The sequence below is a fragment of the Egretta garzetta genome, unplaced genomic scaffold (genome assembly GCF_000687185.1).
Source record: "Egretta garzetta isolate BGI_Z169 unplaced genomic scaffold, ASM68718v1 scaffold149, whole genome shotgun sequence".
Lineage (NCBI taxonomy): Eukaryota > Metazoa > Chordata > Aves > Pelecaniformes > Ardeidae > Egretta > Egretta garzetta.
The window spans coordinates 602,346-627,688 of record NW_009269998.1 but is presented as its reverse complement, the minus strand read 5'-3'; the positions used below and the strand labels follow the sequence as shown (position 1 = coordinate 627,688).

Below are 25,343 nucleotides of genomic sequence, written 5' to 3'. Positions count from 1 at the left end.
GCCCAGCCAAGGTCAAACCACCACAGGAAGATTCTTCTCCCATGGACTCCAAACCTTCAAGTTTGCAAAGAGGGAACAGAGTACCTATTGACAAATACCCGGTTAAAATAAAAAAATTTAAAAAAAAAAAAAAAAAAAGTTGTGCCTACAGAAGTGAACTGCCATTCTACAGAATGACCTTACAGATTTACCAGAGTTTGGCACAGTTCATTCAAGAATGTTTTTAGTCAACACCTCAGTCTTCTGATGCAATTAACAAGGCAAATGTGACAGAAAACCCTCAACACTTCATATCAAACGGATCATTTGTGTGATGAAAGAAAAAAAATATTACAGTAAGTTACATATCACATACACAGAAGAATTTTATCTCTTTCCTATTAAACTTCGCATCCAAATAGCCAATGGTTAAAAAAATACTCTGAGGAGAGTTGCAGCACTTCTCAAAGGTAGCAGCAGCAAAGAAAAAGCACTCCAGTAAGAATTAGGCTGTTTCCACACATACTAACTTATGAAAAAAATTCCACGGGCAATTTAGAAGATGTATTATTGCATGTAATCTAACACAGCAAAAGTGAATCCTTCCCATCAAAAACAGAGAATTTTAACAATTTTTAAGATATTCTGTAGTCTTATAATACAGCATTTTAGATAAGATTATTTCATACATTTCCCAAAACTGTTTGCATTCGTGTAAGTCAGAACAAAAAGCAGTAAAAGACTTCACAGAATCGAAGCTAAATTTTTAGCTTTTCTTGCAAAAATTAAAAAGTTGTCAAGAATGAAATCTTGATTGCTATTCCTAGAAGAAAACATAGAAACGTGCCAGGAAAATTGCACCATATCAGGAGTTTGGGGAGTTTTCTTGTTTCCTAAAAAAAGAGAGATGTCAGTACACACTGGACTGACAAAACACCTTAATCCGAGAAACCTGAGTGAAACACTTCAAACACACTGGTGGATAACAAGCAAGTAACCAGTCTGCTCCTTTCTAATTTCAGTAGCTTGGAACAGACACGTGGAACTCATTTGTGTGAGCTTTTGCTTTTATTCCTCACCGGGCAGGATCCGTAAAGCGTGGCCCTGGGTGTGCAGGCAGTGTGGCTAGGGGAAGAAAAATTTACAGAGGTAATACCTTGTTTCCTTAAGAGGAGCATTCCATGGCAGAAATGTGCACTGTTTCAGTGAACCCAAATTATTTTTCGTAGCAGAAATTTCATTTTATGCGTATGATTTCTAGTCAGATTTTCCATTTCTGTGAGTTTTGGCTTCCTCCTGTCCGATAAGACGAATGACTTTGTAGCATCCTTTTGCAATTTTGACCATCCACATCACGTTCATAACATCCAAGACAACACTTGAGATAATCCAGGCACTCTGGGCTGCAAATCCTAATCTCTGGAAAGCCTCTGTTCCAAATGAAGAAATTACGTGGCTGTAATATACAGGCATGACGGCAATCCTCACCACGAAGAACACAACTGTCATCAGCACACCATTGATGATGTTGGCCTTTGAAGATTTGGGATATCCCAGTACTTCAAAAAACCACCTGCAAAAGAAGTGTTCACAGATACCAGGCAGACTTGAAGCCATCTCATTTTAAAAGGATTTTATTTCATGGGGTTTTTTAATTAATCATTTAAATTATTAATTGCTTCTACCCATTTCTAAATTATTGCACTTTGTCTTGGCTTAGTTGCAAATTCTTCTGTGTGGCTGCATTTTTTTTTTCCCCACTGAAGCAGTGTGTGATGATACCCAGTACACTGCAAAATAACGTGTAGAAAATCCTGATTTGAACTGTAAACCAGTTGACAACCAGTGTGCATTTCAGTGATGACCGTCACTGTAAGTGTCACACTACAATTCAAGTTCCCTTTCAAAATGATAAATACAAATTTACTTCTTGTTACTATAGTTTGCATCAATGGGCAACTAAAATTCTACCTGTTTTGAAAGCAATTCTAGTATTGCATTTGGCTATGGTAAGCTAGATAGAGCTGTAATTTCCAGTTTCTCAGATTTAGGATTTTCTAGCTGCTCTGTTCAGCCCAAAACCAGAACTTCAGAACCAAACATCGTAAATGGCACCAGATCATGTCACAGCCAGGTATGTTATGCAATGAAAAAGATAAATCTAACCCCCCCCCCACACACACACACACTACTGGGTCGTAAGTGGTCTTTAAAAAAAATTCATGCATATTAATTCCTTAGTAGACGGGCATAACTTATCTATTGCCTAGCACACAGAATCTGCAGGTTGAATTCCTAGAAAAAGGAACAACAAGCTCCTCTAATTCTTTATCATTCACACATAAACGAGAATAAACACAAGGAAAACTTGTGCAACAATAGCAGGTTAAAGACAGGACCAACCAGAGGAAAATTACTTAAATCACTGCATTCATGATGGGGGCTGGGGAGGGAAGTGCAATAATCAATTTATTTTCAAGAAGATATGAGGATAAAACTATTTAACAAAATAACAGTTCTAAAGCTGGTTTTAAAACTAATTTTTAATTTAATTACCTACAGATTACAACCTAGGTAATTACAGATATACTAAAAAGATTTGCCAGACATCCAGCTCTAACTGAAATACTCCGGGCATTCATTGAGAGTGCAACTGAGACAATTAGAAGCCAGGCACTGCAGGTGTCAGTCCAGCCTGGGAGCAGGATACCTCACCACAGAAACACCTACTGGGATCATGAAGAGAGACCCAATGTATTTGGTCAGGCTAACAATCAGAGCCTGTACTTTCACTGATATATACAATGAAGATTCCAAAAGTAATATAAAAAATAGGTTTTAAAATATACTGTGCTGTGCCAATATAGGTAACTGTTAGAAAAAAGGGTAACTGGACATCCGCTTAGCAACTTCCCTCTCCCAGCAAATTCAAAAAACTAGAAGTCAGTAAATCATAGTTATCATTACAACTTCACCCACCACAGTTCATTGTAAGTTACATAGATGCTGATACTAACATTAAAAGATCTGAATGCTTGGCATGGAGACAACCTCCAATTAGAGGTTATCCCTAACACAGACAGGAAATACAAAGAAAATACAGTTCTGAGATTAGAATATCGTTTTCTATTTTAATAATAGCTGTTTTGGTAATACCAAGAATGCAAACAAGAAACATAACACAAGTCGTTATTGTTATCCACTGCTTACTGACCTAAGGGTCTGGTTCTCTTCAAATTTAATGAAAAAACCCAACATTCATGCACTAATGAGATGACATCCCTTAGTGCAAGGGACTTGATTGACTCCTACAGTTTTTCTGAGAAAGCAGGAAATGTGAGTATTCACAGACACATGATCTCACCACAGGCATTTTAAAAGTGTAACATACATCACTTTTAATAGCCAGATGTACCGCGATGCTTCCTAACGCCACAGTCTGAAAGGTAAGCATCAGTTCAGGAACCGCTTAAACCCAGGATGAATTCCTATCTTGGTAGAAGTCAGTTGAGAGAACAGCCACTCACTAGGGCATGAATTTCAGTATAGAAACCTAGAATATAATCCCACCTTTTTCATTTTCTTACTCTCCTCTTCCTTGTATTGCTAAAACAAGTCTAAAGGGGCATTTATTTCCTCCTCGGTTTCTCTGTGCACATGAGCACGGACTAGGTTAGACTATAATCTCCTACTCAACTGCTCTTGGGCAAAGGAAAGCAGCCTCTGGAGAGCTCCATCATCCCACCCTGCCATCCTGTAAGCTGAATTTGCCAAGCTAATGTTCAAAAGGGATGTCAGCATAATCTTTTTTATTCTTAGAGACCTGAGGAATGCTACAGTCTCATAAAATACTTTGGAGTTCACAGGCACAACGCAGTAATGGGTAATTCTCAGGTACCCTGTTTCCAGGATTACAGTTCCTATTTGCCTTACAAACCTTACCCTTTCTCTATCAGACATCCGGAAAAGAAAATGGCTGCCCCACATGTAGGATCAGTAAAGTAGAAACACCCCCCAAAAAGTATGGGTAAGGAGTAGGCATCCGATATGCTGAAAGATCTAATCCTACAGTGCAAAAAAGGAGGAAGACGAGAGGATTGCAGCACGGCCCTACACCAAAGCCCCTCTCCCGAGGCTGAAGTCTTAGAATCATAGAATCATTTAGGCTGGAAAAGACCTTTAAGATCATCAAGCCCAGCCGTTCCCCTAACCCTGCCATCCCACCAAGGCGTGCACAGGCAGTGGGGCTTGCAGAGATGCAACCGTGGGGATTACAACCACTTTGCAGGGGCAAAGGGAGCCACATGCACCCCAGCAGCAGAGGTGGTGGAAACCCCACAGCGATCTGGCTGCAGAGATGCCTTTGCACCGTGGTGGGGCAATGGGGCTGCCAGCCTATGAGCCCATGGGCTGTGTCAGCTGGGGCACATGCCTCTCTCGGGAACTGTGTGCCATGCATTGCTCATCACGGCCTCAGTGCTGGCTCCCTGCAGGCACAAAAGGTGTTTAAGGATTTCATTCAGCTGCCAAACCCTTTGGACAGTGAGATATGGTCACCACCCTACACAGTAACAGCAAATGAAAGCATGAACCATAGAATCATAGAATCATTTAGGTTGGAAAAGACCTTTATCATCATCAAGCCCAACCGCTCCCCTAACCCTGCCATCCCACCACTAAACCCTGGCCCTAAGCGCCTCGTCTGCCCGGCTTTTAAATACCTCCAGGGATGGGGACTCGACCCCTTCCCTGGGCAGCCCCTTCCAGTGCTTGACAACCCTTTCAGTGAAAAAATTTTTCCTAATGTCCAACCTAAACCTGCCCTGGCACAACTTGAGGCTGTTTCCCCTCGTCCCCTCTTCCTGGGGCAAATCCCTGTCCCCGGCTGGGTCACGGTGGCTACAGAGTAAGGAGATTGGCCACCCCCCCCCAGGGCACCAGGAAACTCCATCAACCGCTTTCCCCTACCTGCGGTACACAGCATTATCACGCTCCTTTTCCGGCACTCACAGCAGCAATTCTAGTAGCAGCCCTATAACCAGAAGCCACAGCAGGCTCCAACTGGCCTCGACCTCTGCACAAGAGCCTTCTGCCACTTTCATCTCTGATCACGAGCGTGAAGATTAACCATTCCAGATATATTTAGGTGCTTTACTATTTTTCTAATTTAAATGCTCAAAATAATTCCCAGAACTATTTTTGAAAGTAAATAAAGAATATACACTTATATTATTCATATTTGTATGCATATATTAATATTGATCTATATCTATGCAGTATTGCAAAATAAACTTCAAATTGTCTAGGGCAATGCAATTCCATTCTAGGATTCTGATGACAGTTATCGTGCTTTTTTTTTCTGGTCCGTGATACTAAAAAATAAAAATTCCTATTGAAAATTATAGCTTTATTGTAATAATTAAATGGACATACAAAGGCTAATAAACAATATTATATTTGTGAACTTTTTTGTTCAGTAGTTTCATAAAAATTTGGCATTTCATATGAAGGCTGGCCTACTCTAAAAAGGAAATCAGGGGTGCATACATTAATTATACAGTTGCAGCTAAGGCAGCAAAAAGTTTTCATAGCAAAAAAAGGTTTCCACATAGTAATCCTGAGTTCAATATGTATAAATTCCCTTTCAGCAGACACACAACAGCAAAAAAAAAAACCTTCCTAAGTGACAGAAATAATAACACAGATTAAAATTTTAAAAACTACGCAAAAATTCACTTACCGCTGATTAACGAAAGGAGTGGAGAACTCTGCAAGCAGACGGAAGTTTCCAAAATAAGCCAACAGACCTTTGCTCTGGTTAGCAAAACAAAACAGACATATAAAGATCAACACCATACATGTGAAATCTTGATTAAAGTTTTCAAGCATATACAGAACGATCCAGCACCTCAACTTCTTTATTGAAACTGACAGTAAGCGAGTTTGCCAGCTGTGGCAGACTTCCTTACAATTTCAAAATGAGGTTTACTACAAAATCATAGAATCATAGAATCGTTTAGGTTGGAAAAGCCCTTTAAGATCAGCAAGCCCACCCGTTCCCCTAGCCCTACCATCCCACCACTAAACCCTGTCCTCAAGCACCTCGTCTGCCCGGCTTTTAAATACCCCCAGGGATGGGATTGAACCAGTAGTTTCTTACTTTAAATAAATCTTTAAAAGACTTACAGTTAGGTGGCGATGGAAAGCTAGCTAGAGAAGACTGGCACAAGTAGTCACAGGTTGCAATTATAATGATACTACTACTGTCTAAGGGAATTATAAAATATTTTGGATTTTTCAATGTTTAAAACAAGCCCAAACAGAAACACGGTAAGCTAAAGAGAAAATGTCCCTGCATTGTTTTAGGAACATAATTTACCAAAGTGAAGATGAATTCCCAGCTCTTATTTGGCAGCAGAAAGGGCACATAGAGCCCTTTTTTCTCTCCCCACCAGTGCAGGGGAAACCCTTTCCACCATCTGCCGTGTCCTGCGGGCTGGCAGAAGAGCGCATCTTCTCCTTGCTGGTACCCAGATACAGAGGCGTGGTACATCTACACGGATACACCTTGTAACACCACGCTTTCCTCCAAGTGACAAAGTACAGCATGTTCTCTGCCTTGTCATTTGGTTGTGCTGGAGATCGTATCCCATTACACCATGGCTGGGTAAGCAGCAGTTCGCAGATGTAGAGATAAAAAGATTTTTTTAAAAAAAAATTCCATAGGTCTCCTGAGCAACCTAGGGAGTGTGTGCCATCATTCCTCCTTCCCCTGCCGAGCGTGCTAATACCCACTGCTTCAAGCATTTCATCTCAGTTCCCGCTACACCAAACAGAAAATCTGTGTTCTTAATCAAATTCTCTCCTCTCTTCAAGAGCAATTTTTGAAATAAGATACTTATGAGTAACTTTCTCTGAAGAGCCTGAGCGTAACACGCAGACATCCGAGGGCAGAGCTAGATCCAAGTAATCAGAACTGCTTTAAAAGAAGTTCACACTAACACGACACTTTCTATTTACTCCAGAAACAACTAATGAATTTTCTGCATCAGGGATTAGCCTTGGTAGCAGTATTTTCATTTCTCTAACATTCAGCTCTAGTTCACTTTCATCTGTGATAATATTAGTAGATCTAATTATCTTCAACCCAAAACAGAGTATTTAACTTGTCAGTTCATCCCCGTTAAACCGTTACATGGGAAATCTGACAGTAATCTGGCATCTCAACACTTTTAACGTCGTAAGCCTGGGATTCACACAGCAGGCAGGGAAAGAAATGTGATAATAAGAAATGTGTATTTTATAAGATGTCTTTATTTACAGAATGAGCTTTTCAGAAGAAATTCAGGAGCGTTGTTCTGGAGGAGGTCAATGGGATTTCTACCAAGTCACATGGGCATTTCTGAGAAATTCCAGCAGCAGCAAAGAGTAACTAAATCAGTCTTTTTCTACAATAATATCCTTCTCTTCCCCTTCTCCCTTCAATGTATGTACACCACAGATATTTCTAGATATATACAGTTAATCGTCCATTGTTTCCCCACCAAAGTAACCTTAAACAAGAAGTCTCAAAGGATCAGTTTATGTCATAACAGATTTAAAAAATAAAATAAAATAGGGGAAAAAAAAACACCCCAGAAAAACCACACCCAGCTGATTGTAGTACGTTCACCAGAGTTAGGGATCACTGACCTACGGCCTCGCAAATACAATCACAAGCAGAACATAACCACTTGAAACCACTACCTTGTAATTTTCCAACAAAATATTCACACTTGTGGTTTTCCTTGAACCCCTTCTCTATAACCATGTGAAAAGCCCCTCTGTCAAAGTCGCTCTACAGCAAAAACTGAGAAGAGTTTTAATTTCAGTGGTTAAGTAAGTTACACATTTTTGTTGAAAGATATGACTGATAAAACCATTTAGAAAGTGATGATGATTGAAAACATAAATATGCCTTTCACAAAGCTAATACGCTGACCAGGGAAGAATTTTTTTAAACACTAAGCAAGTGAGATCTATCAAAGCATTGTCTTCAATCTCATCTGCTTGTTATGTTACTGGAAAATACAGCACTCACCAGTACAAAATAGTAAGCATACAGAGCTGCCAGGTGATGTATTACAAAAAATTTGTCACCGATTGCCTTCCAGTAGTAAATAATAAGCAACAAATCTACAAGAGAAAAGAAATAAAGAACAATTAATTACACTACTGTTGACCTCAGAACAGTGTTTCTCTAAGTTTTAGAGGTATAAATGCCAACATATGGCATCAGCAGAAACTCTCTGAGTTAATCATCTCCGAAGAGAACATCTTTATCCTAAAGACTTTACTGTAGTCAAAGCATGAAGCAACAGTATTCTTCCAACAGTCGCCATAAATCATTACTTTCCACATCAATAAGTACAAAGGCAATAGCTTTAGCTGAAATATTTTGGAAGGAAACTGTGGATCCAGAATCTCAATAGCAAGACTTTTCACTTATGAACCCAAAAATCTGGAACAAGTGACCAAAACAAAACAAAACAAACAAAAAAAAAAAAGGTGGGGGCTACAGGGGATGTAGCCAATATACAAATACATGCAATAAATGCAGGGAACTATTATGGGGAGCTTCTGAATCAAAAAGTAGTTATATAAGCAAACAGGGAACCATTTGCCAAAAATATTTTGCAAAGGGCACTGGGAACGAGAAGCATCTTTGCTTTATTTAATTACAACTTTCCAATTACTGCAAAAGTGCCATAGTGGACCTGAGTTAATGTTGTAAGGAAAGCTTTGACAGAAAAGTTCTTTCTTATCCCATGATGGTCTGAGATTTCAGATTATTTTCTTTTCTATACTGGAACAAGCAATTTCTGCCCCGACTTTCTCCAAATGAGTACTCTGGACTGAAATATTAGTGACCAAGTTCCAAATCAAAGACTTTACCCCTGTGCCTTTTTTTATCTCCAGCAAGTGCCTTGATCTCTTTTATATTAGCTATCCTGAGGCAGGACTCTATATCATCTGACATAGCCACTCCACTTCCTATTAATAATTAAACATTAACTATATAAGGAAGCGAGAGAGAATGAGTGGCCAGGTTCAGGTCTCTGTTCAAAGGCATTCATTAATTCATAATGAAAGTCTAATGCATAATTATTCAAAAATAGATACCAATGAATTTAAACATGGGAGCTGACGTTCTTCTTATGGAAAAAAACGGACACTTATATTGACCCATAGTTTAACTGGGTGTGCTGATCCCAGATTATCAGTTCCACCAGGGTGAGAAATCTAAACTGAGAAATAATCAAGTCCATGGACAAGTCTCTGTCCAGAGGCTCCATCCTAACATGAGAAGTTTTCCCTGAAAACAGTCCAAGCCACAACAAGGTTTTGCACTATCCCCACACACTGTAAAAGAAAGCTCCAAAGTCTTTGGTAGCAAAATTCCCACACCAATTTTAGTTGACAGCAAATAATTAAGAACACAAAATATATGTCGGGGTAAATGCAATACCAAGAAAATAATTTAAAATTTCCATGGGTTATATATAACTAAATTTTGGCTTAAAGTGAGAGTAAAAGGTGGGTGGGCAGAATCTTACGGCATTGTTTGCTTCAGCTTGTATTGAGGGTTAGTACAATTCTTCTGCCAGCATTCTGAGGCCACAGGAAGAAACATATGATAAAAGAGCCACGAGCTGTAGACACCCTGAAGGGAGTGAAGGGTGCTGCTTTAACACCTTCCCAATTGGCTGAAGGACAAAAACCAAGCTGGAGTTGGTGGTTGTGTATCAAACCATCATAGAGCCACACAGCGGCACTTCCTCCGTGCTTGGGGAGGTATCATTCCAACTTTCACATCCACTGGCAAGATCCTCTGATTTCACCACAACCCACAACTCCATCGGCCTTTTTAAAAGCCACAGTAGAAACTGTATTGTATACACATACCGCATCTCCAGCGTAGTGGCCCGGTATAAATATATAGGCATAGTGACTCAATATAAATATACAGGTTGCGTGTGTTATATGCACGTTGCATAATTACCAGAAATGAGGTAGCCTGCGGTAATAGCAATATTCAGTTTCACAATTGAAGGGTCACCCCTGTAAACATACCAAAAATAACACAGTTATAGCTTTTGTAACAAGGTAATTCTTAAAGCACATACACATATCAAACACGTAACATCCGTCAGGTCACCTGATTCTTGGCCCATCAGTAAGATGTTATGAGATTTGGTTAAGAAAGGTCCTAATCATGAAAATGGATTCCTTTTCCACCCAGATAGAAGACATCTGCTAACTACCCCAGTCAGGATTCCCCCCAGCCTTGGGGTAGAGGCTGCCCCAAGAGCCTTGCTAGAGACTAGAACTGAAACACAGCAAATACCCTGAGCTGGCTTCTCTGGAAACAGAGGATAAAGGAGAACAGCCCAGGCAGCATGTCTCAGAACTCTAACTGACACCCTATGCCTCCATTTTTGTTCTTCCACCAGTGTTAAAACTTCGTTAAGGATGACAAAAATATCTCGCTCAGCTGGTGCTTTTCATATTCCTAAGAGGATGGATGCTTACAGGGATAAACAGAGTAGAAGGAGACATGAAAGGAATTATTTGCCAGTTCTTTGGAGCCAAGGAACCTTCGAGGAGAAATGCTTTTCAGGGTATTTTCACACCTTCTGTCCCTTCCCTTTTGGTGCCAAACTTTCAGCAGGCAAGGCTCTTAGTAGCACATGCACAGCTTCAGCTCCTCTAGGATGTTCACCAAACCCAAACTTGTGAATACAGCTCACAAAAGGGAAGCATCCACATCACAGCAAGTAACATTTGTTCTTCCCTCCACTGTCCTCTGTGCATTCCTACTTTGAGGAGTTTGGTAAGCAAATCTCTTTTCTTCACCTTAAAGATTATAACTTCTTTTTTTTTTTTTTTTAACTGAGTTGTGCATGTAGTCAAGATACGTTTTGTGTAAGTATCTAGTCATGTTTTGTGTAAGTATGAATTGAGCTTCAAGTGGCAGGTCTACAGATTTCCAAAATGCAGACTGCTCAAGACGAGATGTGAAAGCAATCTTTGTTTAAAACCTTCTGAGAAAAAAGGAACATAACTGTGCTTACAGCCACCTCCATCACAAAGTCTGCCTCAGCTAGAAAGCAGTAAAATGCTATTACTTAGCTATTATTTTTTAATCCTATTGGAATGAAGCAGTGGGAGAGATTTCCCATATTATTACAATCTGTTCACTAAATTTTAAGGCTTTCTTAGCATCTAAAACTGCTTCCCTGAGTGAGAGGGTAGCTTACAGGAGAATAGAAGGACTCAACCAGAATTCTGCTGTTAGGTGAGGAAAAACATGACCAGGAGAGCCTGGAGCTTACTCCATCTCCTAAGATCGGCCATAGAGGCTCTCTTAACTCTCTCCATGAGACAGGAACATTTTTTCCACGGCTTCAAAACCTGGTTTCATGAGCTACATAGGTTGTGGGCTGAGTGCCTCTTCAGGTGTAGCTCTTCTGAAAGTCACAACCAGACACAGAGCATAGACAGATGTGTTCTCACAGCTTTAGCAGACACTCTTTAAATAGTTCCAGCCTTCCCATTAGAGCTCCCAGCTGCGGCAGCGGCAACATCATAACCAAACTTGTAAGTGCTCCCAACACATCGTCACCGAGATTGAGCCAGCACTCAAGAACTTCCATATTCTTCTCCAGAGAAGGTGAAAAGGACTGAGTATATGAAGTTGGTTCCTTGATGTTGGTAAACATGACTTAACTGGATGAGACAGGGACATATTCAATTCCCTTCGTTCTTTCCATGAGAATGGTCACCTTGCGATAAACCTTCTCTAGACTTACTAACCCAACACTTCCACAACACCTATGGCTGCACTGCCCATCTGGCACCTTCCTTCAAGAAGAGGCCATGTTAGAATCTCAAGTTATTCTCAATTAATGGAAAACTTAACTTAGAATTTAGTCTAAAACCTTCTAGATTTCCTGATCTGTCTCACTGAATGGGAAGTGCAATGGAGCTTAGGAGCCCTGATGTTTGCAGCCTAGTTTTGATGCAAGCAAGAGCCAGGAGTGACAAACAGGGACTGACTTGAATAAGCAAAAGGGAAGAGCTATCTCCTTCATGATTGCTAAGGACACGAACATGCGCAGGCAGATATAACAAACAAAAGTCCACATGACCGACTTTCTTTGAACTTCTTTGCAGATATTTTGCAGATACAGAGTCATAGTATATAAAAATAAAATGGCAATCAAACATCAGACTTCAAGAAGTGTAATGACTGTGAAGTGGACAACCATATGAAAAAGCCTGCTCTCTTCATAAAAAGAAAGAAGAAAGAAAAAAAAGAAGCTACAACTTAATTCACTTATTTGCATCTTCTCCCTCTCCTTAGCTGATCTCTACCACCTCCACATCTTCTACCATGTTATTCTCACCACCTCAGAAACAATTTCTACACCATCTATGTTAGCTAGTCGGTATTACATATAGAATAAAAGGCAAAGTGTTAGGAGAAGTCCTAGACCATCAAAAAAGGTGTATGTACAGAACGCCAATGCTTCCCTGTAACTTATCAGTGTTCCAATCGTTATTATCCTTTGTTAGGATCTATTGTATCTAGTTTCAGGCATTACCTGACAGTACTCTCCACTGAATCCGAACCCTTAGCAGGAGTCCTGATCCCTTTCAAGACATATGGGTACCATCATTACCATGCATTTAAGCTTCACGTGAACCCAGAAGTTAGGCTGACATACATAGAGGCTCAGAACTTGTGATTTTCCATTATAGGTATCTTTAAATTCCATAGAAAAGAACTGGTTGGATACTGTCATACAGTCAATGACTGCACAAGGATGGTGGCAGTAACTAGAGGGGAAGAGTGTCGGTAGCAAAGCCTTCCCAGTAGTCTAAAATTGGAGCATCTGTGTAATGTTTTCAGGCTACCTGGGCTAGAAGAGTGCAAGAAAGCTGCATGAAGGATTCCTGGACATTTACTTACAAACTACTGAACCTAGATTCACAAATGTTTCTTGCATTGTTAGTAAAAGACGTGCGCATCCTTCATATCTGTAAACGACCAAGTCCCACGGCTTATGCCTACATTTGAGAAGGGCATTAGATTTCCAGACTGAGTAGCCTTGCAACAGTCCGTCTGGCATTTCCCATATAACTTGGTTTTGATTTAAAACACACAGATTAGATATACTCCTACTAGATTTTTAAATATATATATAAAGTTTTCCTTACTCTACCAAATGTAAATAAAACCACCGATAGCAATCATTGTAAATGTATCCGAACAGAAGGAACTATTTAGAAGCAATAGCAGAAATACAGAAAAAAATCCCCCCAAAGGCAGATGGATTTTGTCTTTTAAGATTTAATGTTTTTACATAATCTTGGATGCTAAGACTCCATAAGCAAGATTAAGTTTTCAATGCAGTGTACAAAAATATCTAACATAGCTTTTCTCAAACACACTAAGAACAAAAAAGTGGCTCAATTTCTGCTTAATTTTATTTTTTTCTGGAATTATACCAGGAAAATTTAGTAAATTGTGAAGACTCAATTTATTTATCATCGTCAAGAGGCTTTTATTTCTGCCATTCATTACTTCTTTTGTACTGTTTAGAACAAGGTCTACTCAAACAAACCAGGATAAAAGTTTCTATCTGATAAAGCTTACCACAACACACAGGGAGAGTTATAATAACATGCTCCTTTTCAACACGGTTAACAGATCTCGTAAGATATTCAGACTGTATTTGGTGTTGCTAAAGATACAGGAATACAATGAAAAAAAAAAAAAAATCCAGAACAGCCAAGAATTTAATCATTCACCACTACATACAGAAGAGGCCAATGCTGCCTAAATTTGTGTTATGAATTAGCGTTACATTTATTAAAGCCACATAACAAGTCAGTGGCAGAGCGCTTCAAGCACCCAACAAGCATCAGATGTTAAATTTATGTAAGGTTAAACTGACTCACAGTGTGGCCCTTTGACAAGGTTAAAACAACAATCTATGATAGAAACATGAAATTCAATTTAAAGTAGTTAGTTAGTCTTCAAGAAAAATACGGCCTCTTCCTTCTGTAGGGGAAGAGTTCCAGAGGATAACGAGTGAAATGTCAAAACACCAATAGCAATCTGTAATTAACTAGACTAAAACAAAGGCATCTTGTTCCTCCTCCCTCAAAAAAAAGGGTGAAAGAAAACAATATAACTAGAAATCAGGAAAAGATAAGCTTAAAATGGAATATTTTCTTAACTAGAGAAAATATTAATAGTCCATTTATTAAATATTCCTATCGCTTGTGAAGACAGCACTTGAAACTTCCATACTTTTTTAAAACAAAGATTGATAGAAGCTTTATGGGAGGCAGAAATATAAACATCTTGATTTATCAATGTAGACATATATATTTTATCCATAAAATAGGCCCCTCTGCTGCTTTTTCCTCCCCCCCCCCGACCTGCAACAGCATTTCATTTTCACTTTAAAATTATTATAGTAAATAGCATAGTTTCAGTCACACCAGCTTCCAGTTACCCTCGTGGTTCTGTGCTTTAGTAATTTAATAGGCTATTTCAAATCAATTGCTTGTATTTCATCTATTCCACTTCACAGAGACACTACGCACTATGACATTAATACTGACAGAATAATTTGGGATTATCAAATAGTACAGACAGAAATGGACAAGTCACAACTGCATATTTTAATTGGAAATTAAACAATTATTTCAGTAATTAATACACTGCAGGATTATTTTGTTCCTTCTCAATTATGCTATTTTATTGTGTAAAAAAGACATATATGTAACATTCCTTACCAGAGACGGTCAGCATTAACAGCGTCGTCGTACAACAAAATATACAGGCAAAACCCACCAACCACCAAGGCGTGGAATGTGGACACTGTCCTGAAAAAGAGATCACAGTCACGAGGCGGTACTGCCATTCACACCTTTATGTGCTGTGCTGAAGGCAGGGTGTTTCCAAAGACATCCTCAACTGCATCCAGATACCTCTGTGGAAGACAATCATCTCTTCTTTATGCTACATCCAACCACGTAGACAATGACAGGTTGGCAAAACACTCAAACAGAAGGAATTTATTAGATTGGGGGGGGGGGGGGGGGCGTAAATAGAAAGTAGGGTCTTAAAGTAACTGAGATCCACATTTTCCTCTGATTCTCCCATCTGTTTATGAATCTTTAAAGACAATATGACATCCACTTCTCAAATACTTACTTTATTGTCCCACTCGCTAGAAAATCTATAGGCATTTCATATTCAGATTGGCCCGCGAGTCCTGCAGCAGCAGATTTCTCCTTTCAGGCACCAAATTAATACATGACCCATCATAAATCTGCCAAGTTCAGGTTTTAGAAATACGGGCGTTAAATGAAAAATCCTATAAAGGAAAGTTTCAGAAAGAATTCCTAGTGCGTTTAAGTAGATTCCAGTTCTCAAAGAGAAAACTTGTGTAAGAAGAGGTCGCAGCTGAGTATCTGAGGCCTAACAGCTACAGGTTCATATGAACTGGCAGCTCGTGGCTTTGCTTTATTTTATACTGCCCTTGTCCTATATAAAGTCGCAGCAATCAGAGTTGCCTTGTCCATACTTGGGTACTAAACACTTTTTTTCCCAAAGACACCAGCCTCAAGTACACAGCCTGCATGCACACTGTCGATAAACTCTGCATGTTAACAAGCACTTAAAGAGAATTACCTATTTACAGTGGCCCCGACGGGGTTTTTGCCAGCACACAGGCCAGGGCCATTCCTGCCCTTTTGAGTCCGCATGTATTCTTAGAAGTTAGAACAATGCAATGGGCACAGGTCCAAAATGTGTAACCTTGTTCTCTAGCCATGGGTTTAACACTGCTGCAAGAGGCATCTAATGCTGTGTAGCTACCATCTGCATTCCCCCTTTTTAAGTAGGAATAAAAAAAAAAAAAAAAAAAAAAAAAGTGTGCCAGAAAAGCTCTACCGAATCACGGATAGTATCTGAAAGATGAGAACTCTTAAGTAGGACGCTTCATAATCAGAAACACCTTTGCACCATAATCACAGCATTAACAACACGCACACAAATATACCGGTGCTGTTAGTTATTAGTCTTGTCCTTGTACGTATTGAATACAGCTATTTGGAAGTTATCAGTATTTTAAATGCACATAAGTCACTCTCAGGAGTCTAAACTCTACCATGCAAGATTTGAAGAAAAAGTCTTACTTCCTGTGGAAGATTTTGTGAAGAAAAGAGTAGGTTGTAATCCCTAGCCTGTTTCCAGAAGTTATATTATTGTCTATTGGCAATAGGGGATTCTGCCACTTTTCATAAAAGAAGTCTCTATTTACAGTATTTTTAAAGAGTATCATCGTGCTATTTTCAGCAGCTTTTTCAAGTGTTCCAAAAAATGAATGAAGATTAATATAAAATAAATAGCCAAACGTACTAAGCTGAATGAGAACATTTACTAACCATCATAGCACAGGCTGCTTCCCCCCCCCCCTTTTTTTTTAAACAAAAGAAAATGTAGTTATCAGAATTTTAATCATAATTAATAGTTTAATTAAAATGTCTACTCCTGCAACACAGAATTAACAGAGAGCTAGGAACTTTGCTTCCTTTTTAAATCAAAGCAAGGCGTATAATACTAGTGTTTGAGAAATACCTGGGATTTTTGAACTTCAGGACAGGATTATGCTGAAAGTAGTAAAATTTGTCCTAGAATGTAGCTCATTAGTTTACAGCTGCAATTTGTCTCAGGAGTGGCTGTTTATCCAAACCTTAGTGTTTAGAATACAAGCTGTACACAAGCACAGTGCTTGAAGGGGGAGGAAAAATAAAAAAAGAAGAAAGAAAAAAAGCAGGTTTCCTCCTTAACTCTGGACTTTGAAGTTTCTCCACAGAAGAGGGGACAGAAGAAGGGAAATAGTGCCACACTCCATTTTCATATGGAATCTAGGTCAAGCTATCAAGCTCAGTACATTTCCCTGAAATTACTGTCAAAGCTTGCATCCTTTAACTCCTCAACAAACTGCAAACAAAAAAGTTGCACTGGTAAGTTGCATACTTGTTCCTTTATTATTGAATATGTTTTTTTTTTTTTTCCACAACTGCTTAATAGCAGCACAAGCATGTGTTGTAGAAGAGGTGACGGGATTTTATGCACAACAAATTAAAGAATTGTACTACATCTGTGTTGAAGTATAGTTTTTAACTCAGTTTGAGCATCTGCATAATTAAGATGCCAGAAGCAATTACTTTATCGGTTCTTAATTCTTGGAAGGTCAGAATGAACAAATTGACAGCATGGAAAACACAGCCCAGAGCTGCAGCTCAAATGCTTGATCACAAAACTCTCCAAACTATAAATATTTTCAATGCCACAGCTCATTTCAGGCAGATGCCCTCTTCCAGACCCAGCTGAGCTGATAAAAATGCATAACCATCCTCTGTGCCAGTTTCCTTCAGGACTGCCAACAGAACCATTTGTGTGAGCACTCCCTACCCCAGCTCAGTATGGGACAAAATAACAAACGTCTACTTTTAAATCAGCTAAATTAACCCAAATCATTTTACTGGGAGATAGTAACTTTCTCCACCTGCAAAGCTGTCTGCAGAGTACATGTATCTCCACCTACGTTCTCTGAACACGTAAGATATTCCTTGGGGAGTCTCTTCATTTCGGTGAAGCACTGGAGTGACGAGGCAGTTTGACAAATGTTTGGTCAGCAAAATTAACAGTCAGTCTTTTGTAGAAACAGAAGCACAGTTAGCCTTTCTTTCCCTTCGTGCCCTCCTCAGGTGTGTAACATCAACAAGCTGTTGATGAACGATGCTTTGTGTTTCATGCCTTCTAACTCCAGAACTGAATGTAGCACTGGGCCACAGCTCATCTGGGTGCTAGTATCTACATCCTGCTATCAACCCCGAGGAACAAATGTGGAAAGAAGTAAAAAAGGACACAGCCTGGGGTGCTGTATCAACTCGAGGAGTTAAACACCTTACTACAAAGTAGCCCAGAGATTACAGAGCAGCTTATTTCCAGCACGCTTGTGATGTGTGACACAATTCATATGTTATTATGCAAAGCACTACAACTTAGCATAGTGCTACCAGGCATGGGATAAGTTCTCAGAAAGCCTATTATGCAATTCAAGGGTCACTTGATGTGGCTTAGAGACAAAAGTTCAGCTCCAACATGATAACAGTTTAGTTTAGTTTCCCCGTCTGCCCCTATTGTCGATTGTAACAGGGATAAACCTAAGCTGCACCGATATCGTGAACTGGCATCCTACAGAGTTGTTCTGGCAGATAGGTAATTACTCAAAGATCGAAGTGGTTAAGATGGTGCCTGTAAGAACACTGCAGGTGGACATCTGCCAAATGGAAGGGCAAGACTATTTGAGTTGCTAATGCTGCCTAGAACAATGGAAACTACTTTAAAAGTATCCACCTGATACTGCCTTTAAACAGCACTGAGGAGGAACAGTGATACGACTAACGCATTTTGAGTGCAGCGACAGCCGTACAGTACACATTTTTGAGCTTTCAATTTGAGAAACACTTGAAAAATATTTTAAAGTTATACTTTATATATGTATACCATATAATAAAGCACAGTTATACTGTATCAATTCATTTCAACCAGAGAAGCTTGTGTACTATCAGAGTAGTATATTGCAAATAAAGCCTCAGTGACAGGACAAGGGGTAATGGTTTTAAACTAAACCAGGGTAGGTTTAGACTAGATATAAGGAAGAAATTCTTGTAAATGAGGGTGGTAAAACACTGGAACAGGTTGCCCAGAGAGGTAGTGGAGGCCCCATCCCTGGAAGCATTCAAGGCCAGGTTGGACGGGGCTGTGAGCAACCTGATCTGGTTAGCGGTGTCCCTGCTCCTGTGGGGGGGTTGGACTAAATGACCTCTAGGGGTCCCTTCCAACCCAAAACATTCTATGATTCTATGATCCTGTCTGCAATTACTACCCTATACTTCCTTCATGGCTGTGAAGAGAGGAAGGCGCCCAGGGAAGAGTCACAGGGTTGAATAAGTTTCTAACAGCGCTCTGGCTGAGGCGACAAGTGTAATGCAGGTGAATCCACCCCAGCCAGGGAACTGCAGGAACACCAAGGGGGTGAGGAAGGTTTTTACATTGGGTTTCCACCACTCCTTCCTGAGCGTGTACCCTGTGTCTGCCATAGCTTCCCCTGCCTCTCTTCTTGCAGTCTCCTTCCTCACCAACGCACAGCTGTACCTGTGTCTAACCCTGCCTCGCTCCAATACTACACCAGAGAGTCATCGAATTTCTTGGGAAAAGGTAACTTTTATGAAACAGGTTGTAGTGTGGTAGCACCCGGAGAACAGAGAGCAATTTGCTTTGCACCCAAAAGCACGAACAGAGATACACTAGCATTTTATTGCTATAGTTTTGATTTTCATGTATGTTTGGGGGAAGAGAACTTTGTACCTCTCCTCTGTACTAGAAACATCACAGAGAAGCTATTTAAAAATCAACCCACTCAACTTATTACCGCTCACCAAGTCACCATTTTCTTTTTCTACTGACTTTCACTTGGGCATCACTGTCTAACAAAGCGTTTAATGTACAAGTGCTCATAATGCTGTGTGTTCAAGAAGGGGCCTCAGCATTTTACATTCAGAATTTTTCAAGTGCCTGGAGCCGTCCCTCTAATCTGTACAGACGTTTAACTAATAACCTTTTCTGCAGTTCTATATATACACACACAGGTGGTTCAGATGTCGACAATTTCAGTAGGGCATTAGCTGTAGTTTGTTTTGAACACTTCTAGGTTAGACATTAGGAAAAATTTCTTCCCCGCAAGGGCTATCAAGCACTGGAAGGGGCTGCCCAGGGAAGGGGTCGAGTCCCCACCCCTGGGGGGATTTAAAAGCCAGGCAGACGAGGTGTTTAGGGACAGGGTTTAGTGGTGGGATGGCAGTGATAGGGTAATGGTTGGGCTTGATGATCTTAAAGGTCTTTTCCAACGTAAACGATTCTATGATTCTTTACCTTGAATTCCATTCGATCTTCCTTTTTTGGCTGAGATTGTTAAAACCAGGTGTTATCCGTGTTGACACCCAAGAACTTAAAACATGGAACAGGAGCTGAAATACAGTAAAACTGGCAACAGCAATGCCAACAGTCAGGTTGCTGAAGGAAGCCATTGTTCTTCAGCCTGTGAAGAGAAGCAAAAAGTAATTTAAGCCAGGCAGGCGAGGTGTTTAGGGACAGGGTTTAGTGGTGGGATGGCAGTGATAGGGTAATGGTTGGGCTTGATGATCTTAAAGGTCTTTTCCAACGTAAACGATTCTATGATTCTTTACCTTGAATTCCATTCGATCTTCCTTTTTTGGCTGAGATTGTTAAAACCAGGTGTTATCCGTGTTGACACCCAAGAACTTAAAACATGGAACAGGAGCTGAAATACAGTAAAACTGGCAACAGCAATGCCAACAGTCAGGTTGCTGAAGGAAGCCATTGTTCTTCAGCCTGTGAAGAGAAGCAAAAAGTAATTTCAGTCCGTTCTCCATCTGACTATTTTAAGCAGCCACAGAAAGTGTTTTTGACAGCTAACTACCAACAGAAATCTCATTCACTAAAAGTTTCATCCTGTTCAACACTTCTACTTAAGTCTCGACAATCTAAAAGTATCCCCAGGCTTTTACATGTAGAAGTTGCATTTGGTTTGCAGGGTTTTTTAACGCTTGCATACTATACATTTTCGTTGCCTGAAGTTGCATGTATTTTATCTCCAGAGAAAGGGCAGGGAGGACCACTGACCAGCGCAGCCGCCAGCTCGGACGCCTCCACTCCTGTCCCAAGAACCTCCAAAGTTAAAACTCAGCTCATTCTTACCAGACTGACTGCTGCTGATGGGATTTTAAGAAGCAACAATGAAATCAGGTAAGCGTAGTAGAGAGATTTTCAGGTCAGCCTCGGGAAGCAGTAGCCCGACTGCAGCTTTACGTTCCTGTACTTTACAGAGACAGTAGTTCTCCATTTGCACTTTGTTCACAGTTCAGGGCTTCTCTTTGGGATAGCAGGTGGTAGGCTACCATATTTGAGCTTTTTTTCTTCTTCACGTGGAAGTCTAAACTTGGCACAATCTCAGAGCACACCGAAAAGCTTCCTATCATCAGAGCTAAAGCACTTTTCGGATGCTGGATGTTTGGCTATTTCATGAGGTCTAAATAAATAGCTAAACAATTCCAAACAGAAACATCAGTCTCTAAAGGCTTCAGTCATTTCTCCTGAGTCGCCAGTATTTTGCAAGACAGAATGATATTTTCCTAGAAGCCACAAACTTCTGACACATATCTCCGGTCTGATGGTGTCGTGACGTAGTTTATATTCCAAGACTGGCAAAGGTTACAAACTCAAAAAAAGTCAGTTTGTATTAAGTTGAACAGAAAAAGGAAAAAAAAAAAAAGCCAAATGGCTTCATTTAAGATATTTAAATAATAATATTAATAGCCATTTAAATAACTGCTGCCACTTAGTTTACTTTTACTGAAGAAAATACCTAAAAATAAATGAAGACTCAGAGGCTAGCATAATTTGACGTTACTACAGCAACCCAACGGTCAGCAAAAACTGATTCAATTCTCTAATACACTTGTGTCCACCTTCAGTTCCCATGCATTATAGAATGAGGGAACATGCCTGAGGTTTTTGAAATTGTATCTGCACTGCAAATGGAAAGAAACTTGAACTTCGGGGAGCAGGAGGGGGGAATAGAAAGAAAAGTCCTCCAGTTAAAATAGTAACTTTTTTAAAAAAATTAAGTACAATATTCGCACTCCGTGGTGTATACGGTGAGTGTATTGAAACACAGTTTGCATTTCAACTTAGAACTTTAACAAAAGATGTATTACACATAGAACAGGAAAAAAAATACTTTTGTCTTCAAAGATTTAGAAGCAGAAGGTTCAATGATCTCAAGCTTTTTTCCCCTCCTCCTCTTTCCTTTCTTTTTTTTTTTCCCCTCCGAGAATTGAAGAGTGAAAAAAGGAAGTTAATTATCTGAAAACTTTCTCTGACTAGTACCCACAGTAAAAGCTACAGCTATATAAGCAGAATGCAGGACAAATAAGAGCAGATTTGCCGAGTGAAACCTGCATCCATATCATATGGATTTCAAGTGTTTACTTCAGACCAGCTTTAATCCCGCCCTAGGGACTCCGCAGTTGTTGGATCGTATTTGATGTGCTCCTCAGGCCCATCTTCCTGCTCAGTTTAGCCCATAAGGAATCCAGCTTGCACACTCTGGGACAGCTATGCAACATAGACTAAAGGCCGCTAAGTGGGGGTGATCGGAAGGTTCAGTTTATAAGTGCATTTTTACTCCACACTAAAATTGGAATGTACACACGCTGCAGTGCATTGCAACAAACTCTGGGTCATTCCAGTCGTCGGTCCGATGACCTGTCCTACTTCAGCAGCACGCTAGCCTGGCATATTTTTTAATGTTAGTCTATTAAAACATCCAATTTCAATACTATCCCGGATATTCAGTATTCTCTCAAGTACGTTTACACTGTTCTCCACACGCTGCTCCATTTGCCTCCGCTGACCAAGAAGATACAAAATAGAAATCAAATTTTATGCACTTTTTTTACACAGTTTAAAGCACTAGAGACAACGGGTGTTAAGCTTGGTTTTCTAAAACTTTCCCGTCTGAAGGAATAAAGCAATCAATTTTATATCTTCCAGTTTAAACCCACTGATAAGCGCTGTACAGTGTCCATTCCAGGTTCTACCCCTGGGGCCAAAACTTTGTTATTACATCATCTCATCTGTACTAATCAAGCCCTCTCCTGGACCACGTAAGGAGAAAAAAAAAAAAAACAAACCAGTTTATTTAATTCCTAGAGCGAAGGAAGCCAAAATGCATGTTGAAGACCATTCTCTTCAGAAAAAGAGCAAAACCCCTGAACATCAATCATACCTACTTCATCCTTTTGACTAATACATAGCAATTCTCATGATGCTACCAATTTTGTTCATCTGAAATGCCTCTACTAGTACCTCTGAGTTTCAAAGACACTGACATAATCTCTTGGCCAAAGGAAATCCATGTTTGTTTTGTTTCCTTAGCACCAGAAGATTTTATTAGCTAAGTAATGTTTCAGCACGTGCCAGGTGTTCATTTTAGTACAGGAGATTATGGAATTAAACAAAAAACCTCCCAACCACCCCTTGCAAGAAATGCGTGAGAAGAGGTAATCTTTCTTCTGAGCAGCCTGTACAGCGAACTCCTTTTAAGAAAAAGTCCTCGCACAGTCTGACTTTCAGAAGTTATTATGTACCTGTAGCTCTTGGAAGTTCTAGCAGCCAGTACAGAACCATGATGCCCACAGAGGAAAAGGGTGTGGTGGTAGCAGAGAAGGAACCCGGTCACCCAGCCTCTGTGGTTGGCCTCACAGGTACTCATAAGAGTTTTGCAAGACTGATTTCAGAAGGTGATTTTATATAGGCTTATCCAGACGCTGCTTAAGTATGTTAAGTACCAAGTCCAGGACTAATTTCATGTTTTACTCGGGCAAATTAAGAGCACTGTATTTTAATTCAACTCAAGGACCAGGTGTAAACACAGTATTTCAGGAGATGGAAGACCAGTTCAGGTTTATAAGTTTATCCATTTTCTCATATCTCTAAGTTGGTTTCAACTGAATCCTGTTTAACATGAAAATTAACTGTTGTTTGCCAGATTTTCTTTTTATTTAAACGAAAAGTCATTCGTGTGGTTGAACCAAAGCTTATCAGTTTGAAAAGAAACATAACAAGCTTCTGATTACATAGGATTTCTTTGCCCTGAGGACAATGGCCAAAGTTAGTAAGTCAAAGGCGGCTTCAACCACACTGTGTTTTTCTGCCCCAATACCCTCTTATGGCTGTCCAGCAAAGCCTGACCAAGATACAGAACTTCATGGATTATGTATGAGCAGACACTTTATCGCCCAAACTGCATAGTCATTGATTACCGTTCAGTCAGCTGCTCGGGGCTTTGAGCTGCTGGAAGGCTGGGTGGGGAGGGAGGTTTAGTGTCACTACTTTGTAATTCAGGAAAAAAAAGTTCTATATCCAGGCTGGTTCTTCACCATTAGGTTTTTTAGCAGTGGTCTTTTCCTGGCTCACCCAAAATTACTGTCTTAACCATTCAGTTAAACAGTAATTACAAGCAACCAGAACTTCAGTCTTGCAGCTTTTCGATGTAGTTTTTCAGCAAATAAGTATCAGCAAACCCTTGAAACTAACAATTTTCAGCAAGGTATTGCTTACGCTTGTCTAGCACCGTATCAGATTGCTCTACTGACCCCAGTAATTTTGAAAAAGCTAATAGCACAGCTTTTCAATCACACCCTAAGAGCTGAAAATACGCTCTTTTCACCTGCTATTAACATGCTCTGGTTTTCCCGCAATTCTGTTTCTACTTGAAATTTAGAAGAAAAAAACCCAACAATATTAAGACTCAACATTCACTCGCACCCAACATGAAACCATCGTGAACTTCTGACAGACACAAGTCGGCACTTACTGGAAGAGGATAAAGGAGCCAAAGAGTTACCAAGCGTTGTACCACCGACGGCGCTTAGCATTTATGTTCCCCTCATTTCACTGTTTCCACATCAATTTTTCACGTCATAAAAATAAGAAATGCAACTGTATAGCCACAAGACATAGTAAGGAGGAGCAGAGGAAGGTATAAGGCCCTGCAGCCCTTGCTTTCTTCAAGGCTGGATTTCAAGATAAGTTAGTTGGATCAACTTCCAAACAAGATTAACCCCTAAAGCTGCTAGCGATATCGGGACATCCCATTCAGCCCGGCGCCCTCCTGATCTGTTTAAAACCGAAAGCCAAACCCAGTCGTCGTAAAACTTGCCACAACGCTCTGCAAAGAGCCACGCGGGACTACCGACTGTTTGCACATTTTACAAGAAGCCTGGCAATAAAACATCTGCAGTGCTTGAGTTTTGCTGCGCTGTTGGCTCGGAACGGCACTCTCTATTGCTCCGACCAGATGTACTGCGCTTGATAGCTGACTTCGCTCAGTTAGCAGCATGAAGGAGACACGCAAAAAAATTCAAGCTGCTCCCAGTTTAAGCCATTCCCTTTCCGACGTCAGGCTACTCGCACCCCAACCTCCACTTCGCTGTCTTGCTCTGAAAACACCGAAGCAACTCGCAAATCGGGCGCGCTTTTTATGGAGAGGGGGCGAACAGCGTGGGCTGCGCGCTTCTGTATCATTTACCTACATCGATTTCCTCGAAGCCTGCCAGAAGTTTGCAGTCGGAAAGCACGGGGA

The 25,343-nt window shown here is 40.2% G+C and overlaps 1 protein-coding gene and 1 long non-coding RNA gene across 8 annotated transcripts in view; both read right to left on the bottom strand.

Annotated features, from left to right (window-relative positions):
- Positions 1-8: 8 nt before the first annotated feature.
- On the bottom strand, positions 9-20,209 carry TLCD4 (TLC domain containing 4). Its single transcript, XM_009647490.2, has 6 exons — positions 20,048-20,209; positions 14,833-14,922; positions 10,022-10,080; positions 8,060-8,154; positions 5,720-5,793; positions 9-1,552 (listed from the first exon to the last, which is right to left on the bottom strand). The coding sequence occupies exons 1-6, from the start codon at positions 20,200-20,202 to the stop codon at positions 1,237-1,239; spliced, it is 789 nt and encodes a 262-aa protein (XP_009645785.1). The 5' UTR covers positions 20,203-20,209; the 3' UTR covers positions 9-1,236.
- Positions 20,210-20,367: 158 nt separating this feature from the next.
- The window catches only part of LOC118453231, a 21,309-nt gene continuing 16,333 nt past the window's right edge, over positions 20,368-25,343 (bottom strand). For all 7 annotated transcript variants that reach the window (XR_004843136.1, XR_004843143.1, XR_004843142.1 and 4 more), the window contains one exon: positions 20,368-20,527. This is a non-coding gene — a long non-coding RNA (uncharacterized LOC118453231). The remainder of the gene's footprint in view (positions 20,528-25,343) is intronic.

What these genes read in the sequence shown, in the direction of transcription:
- TLCD4 (XM_009647490.2), bottom strand. Translation starts at nt 20,202, where the DNA reads ATGGCTTCCTTCAGCAACCTGACTGTTGGCATTGCTGTTGCCAGTTTT. An exon ending in CGCAGGCTACCTCATTTCTG is followed by an intron (nt 8,155 to 10,021) that starts GTAATTATGCAA and finishes TTTCTCTTGTAG; the next exon opens with ATTTGTTGCTTATTATTTAC. An exon ending in ACTCCTTTCGTTAATCAGCG is followed by an intron (nt 1,553 to 5,719) that starts GTAAGTGAATTT and finishes CTTCTTTTGCAG; the next exon opens with GTGGTTTTTTGAAGTACTGG.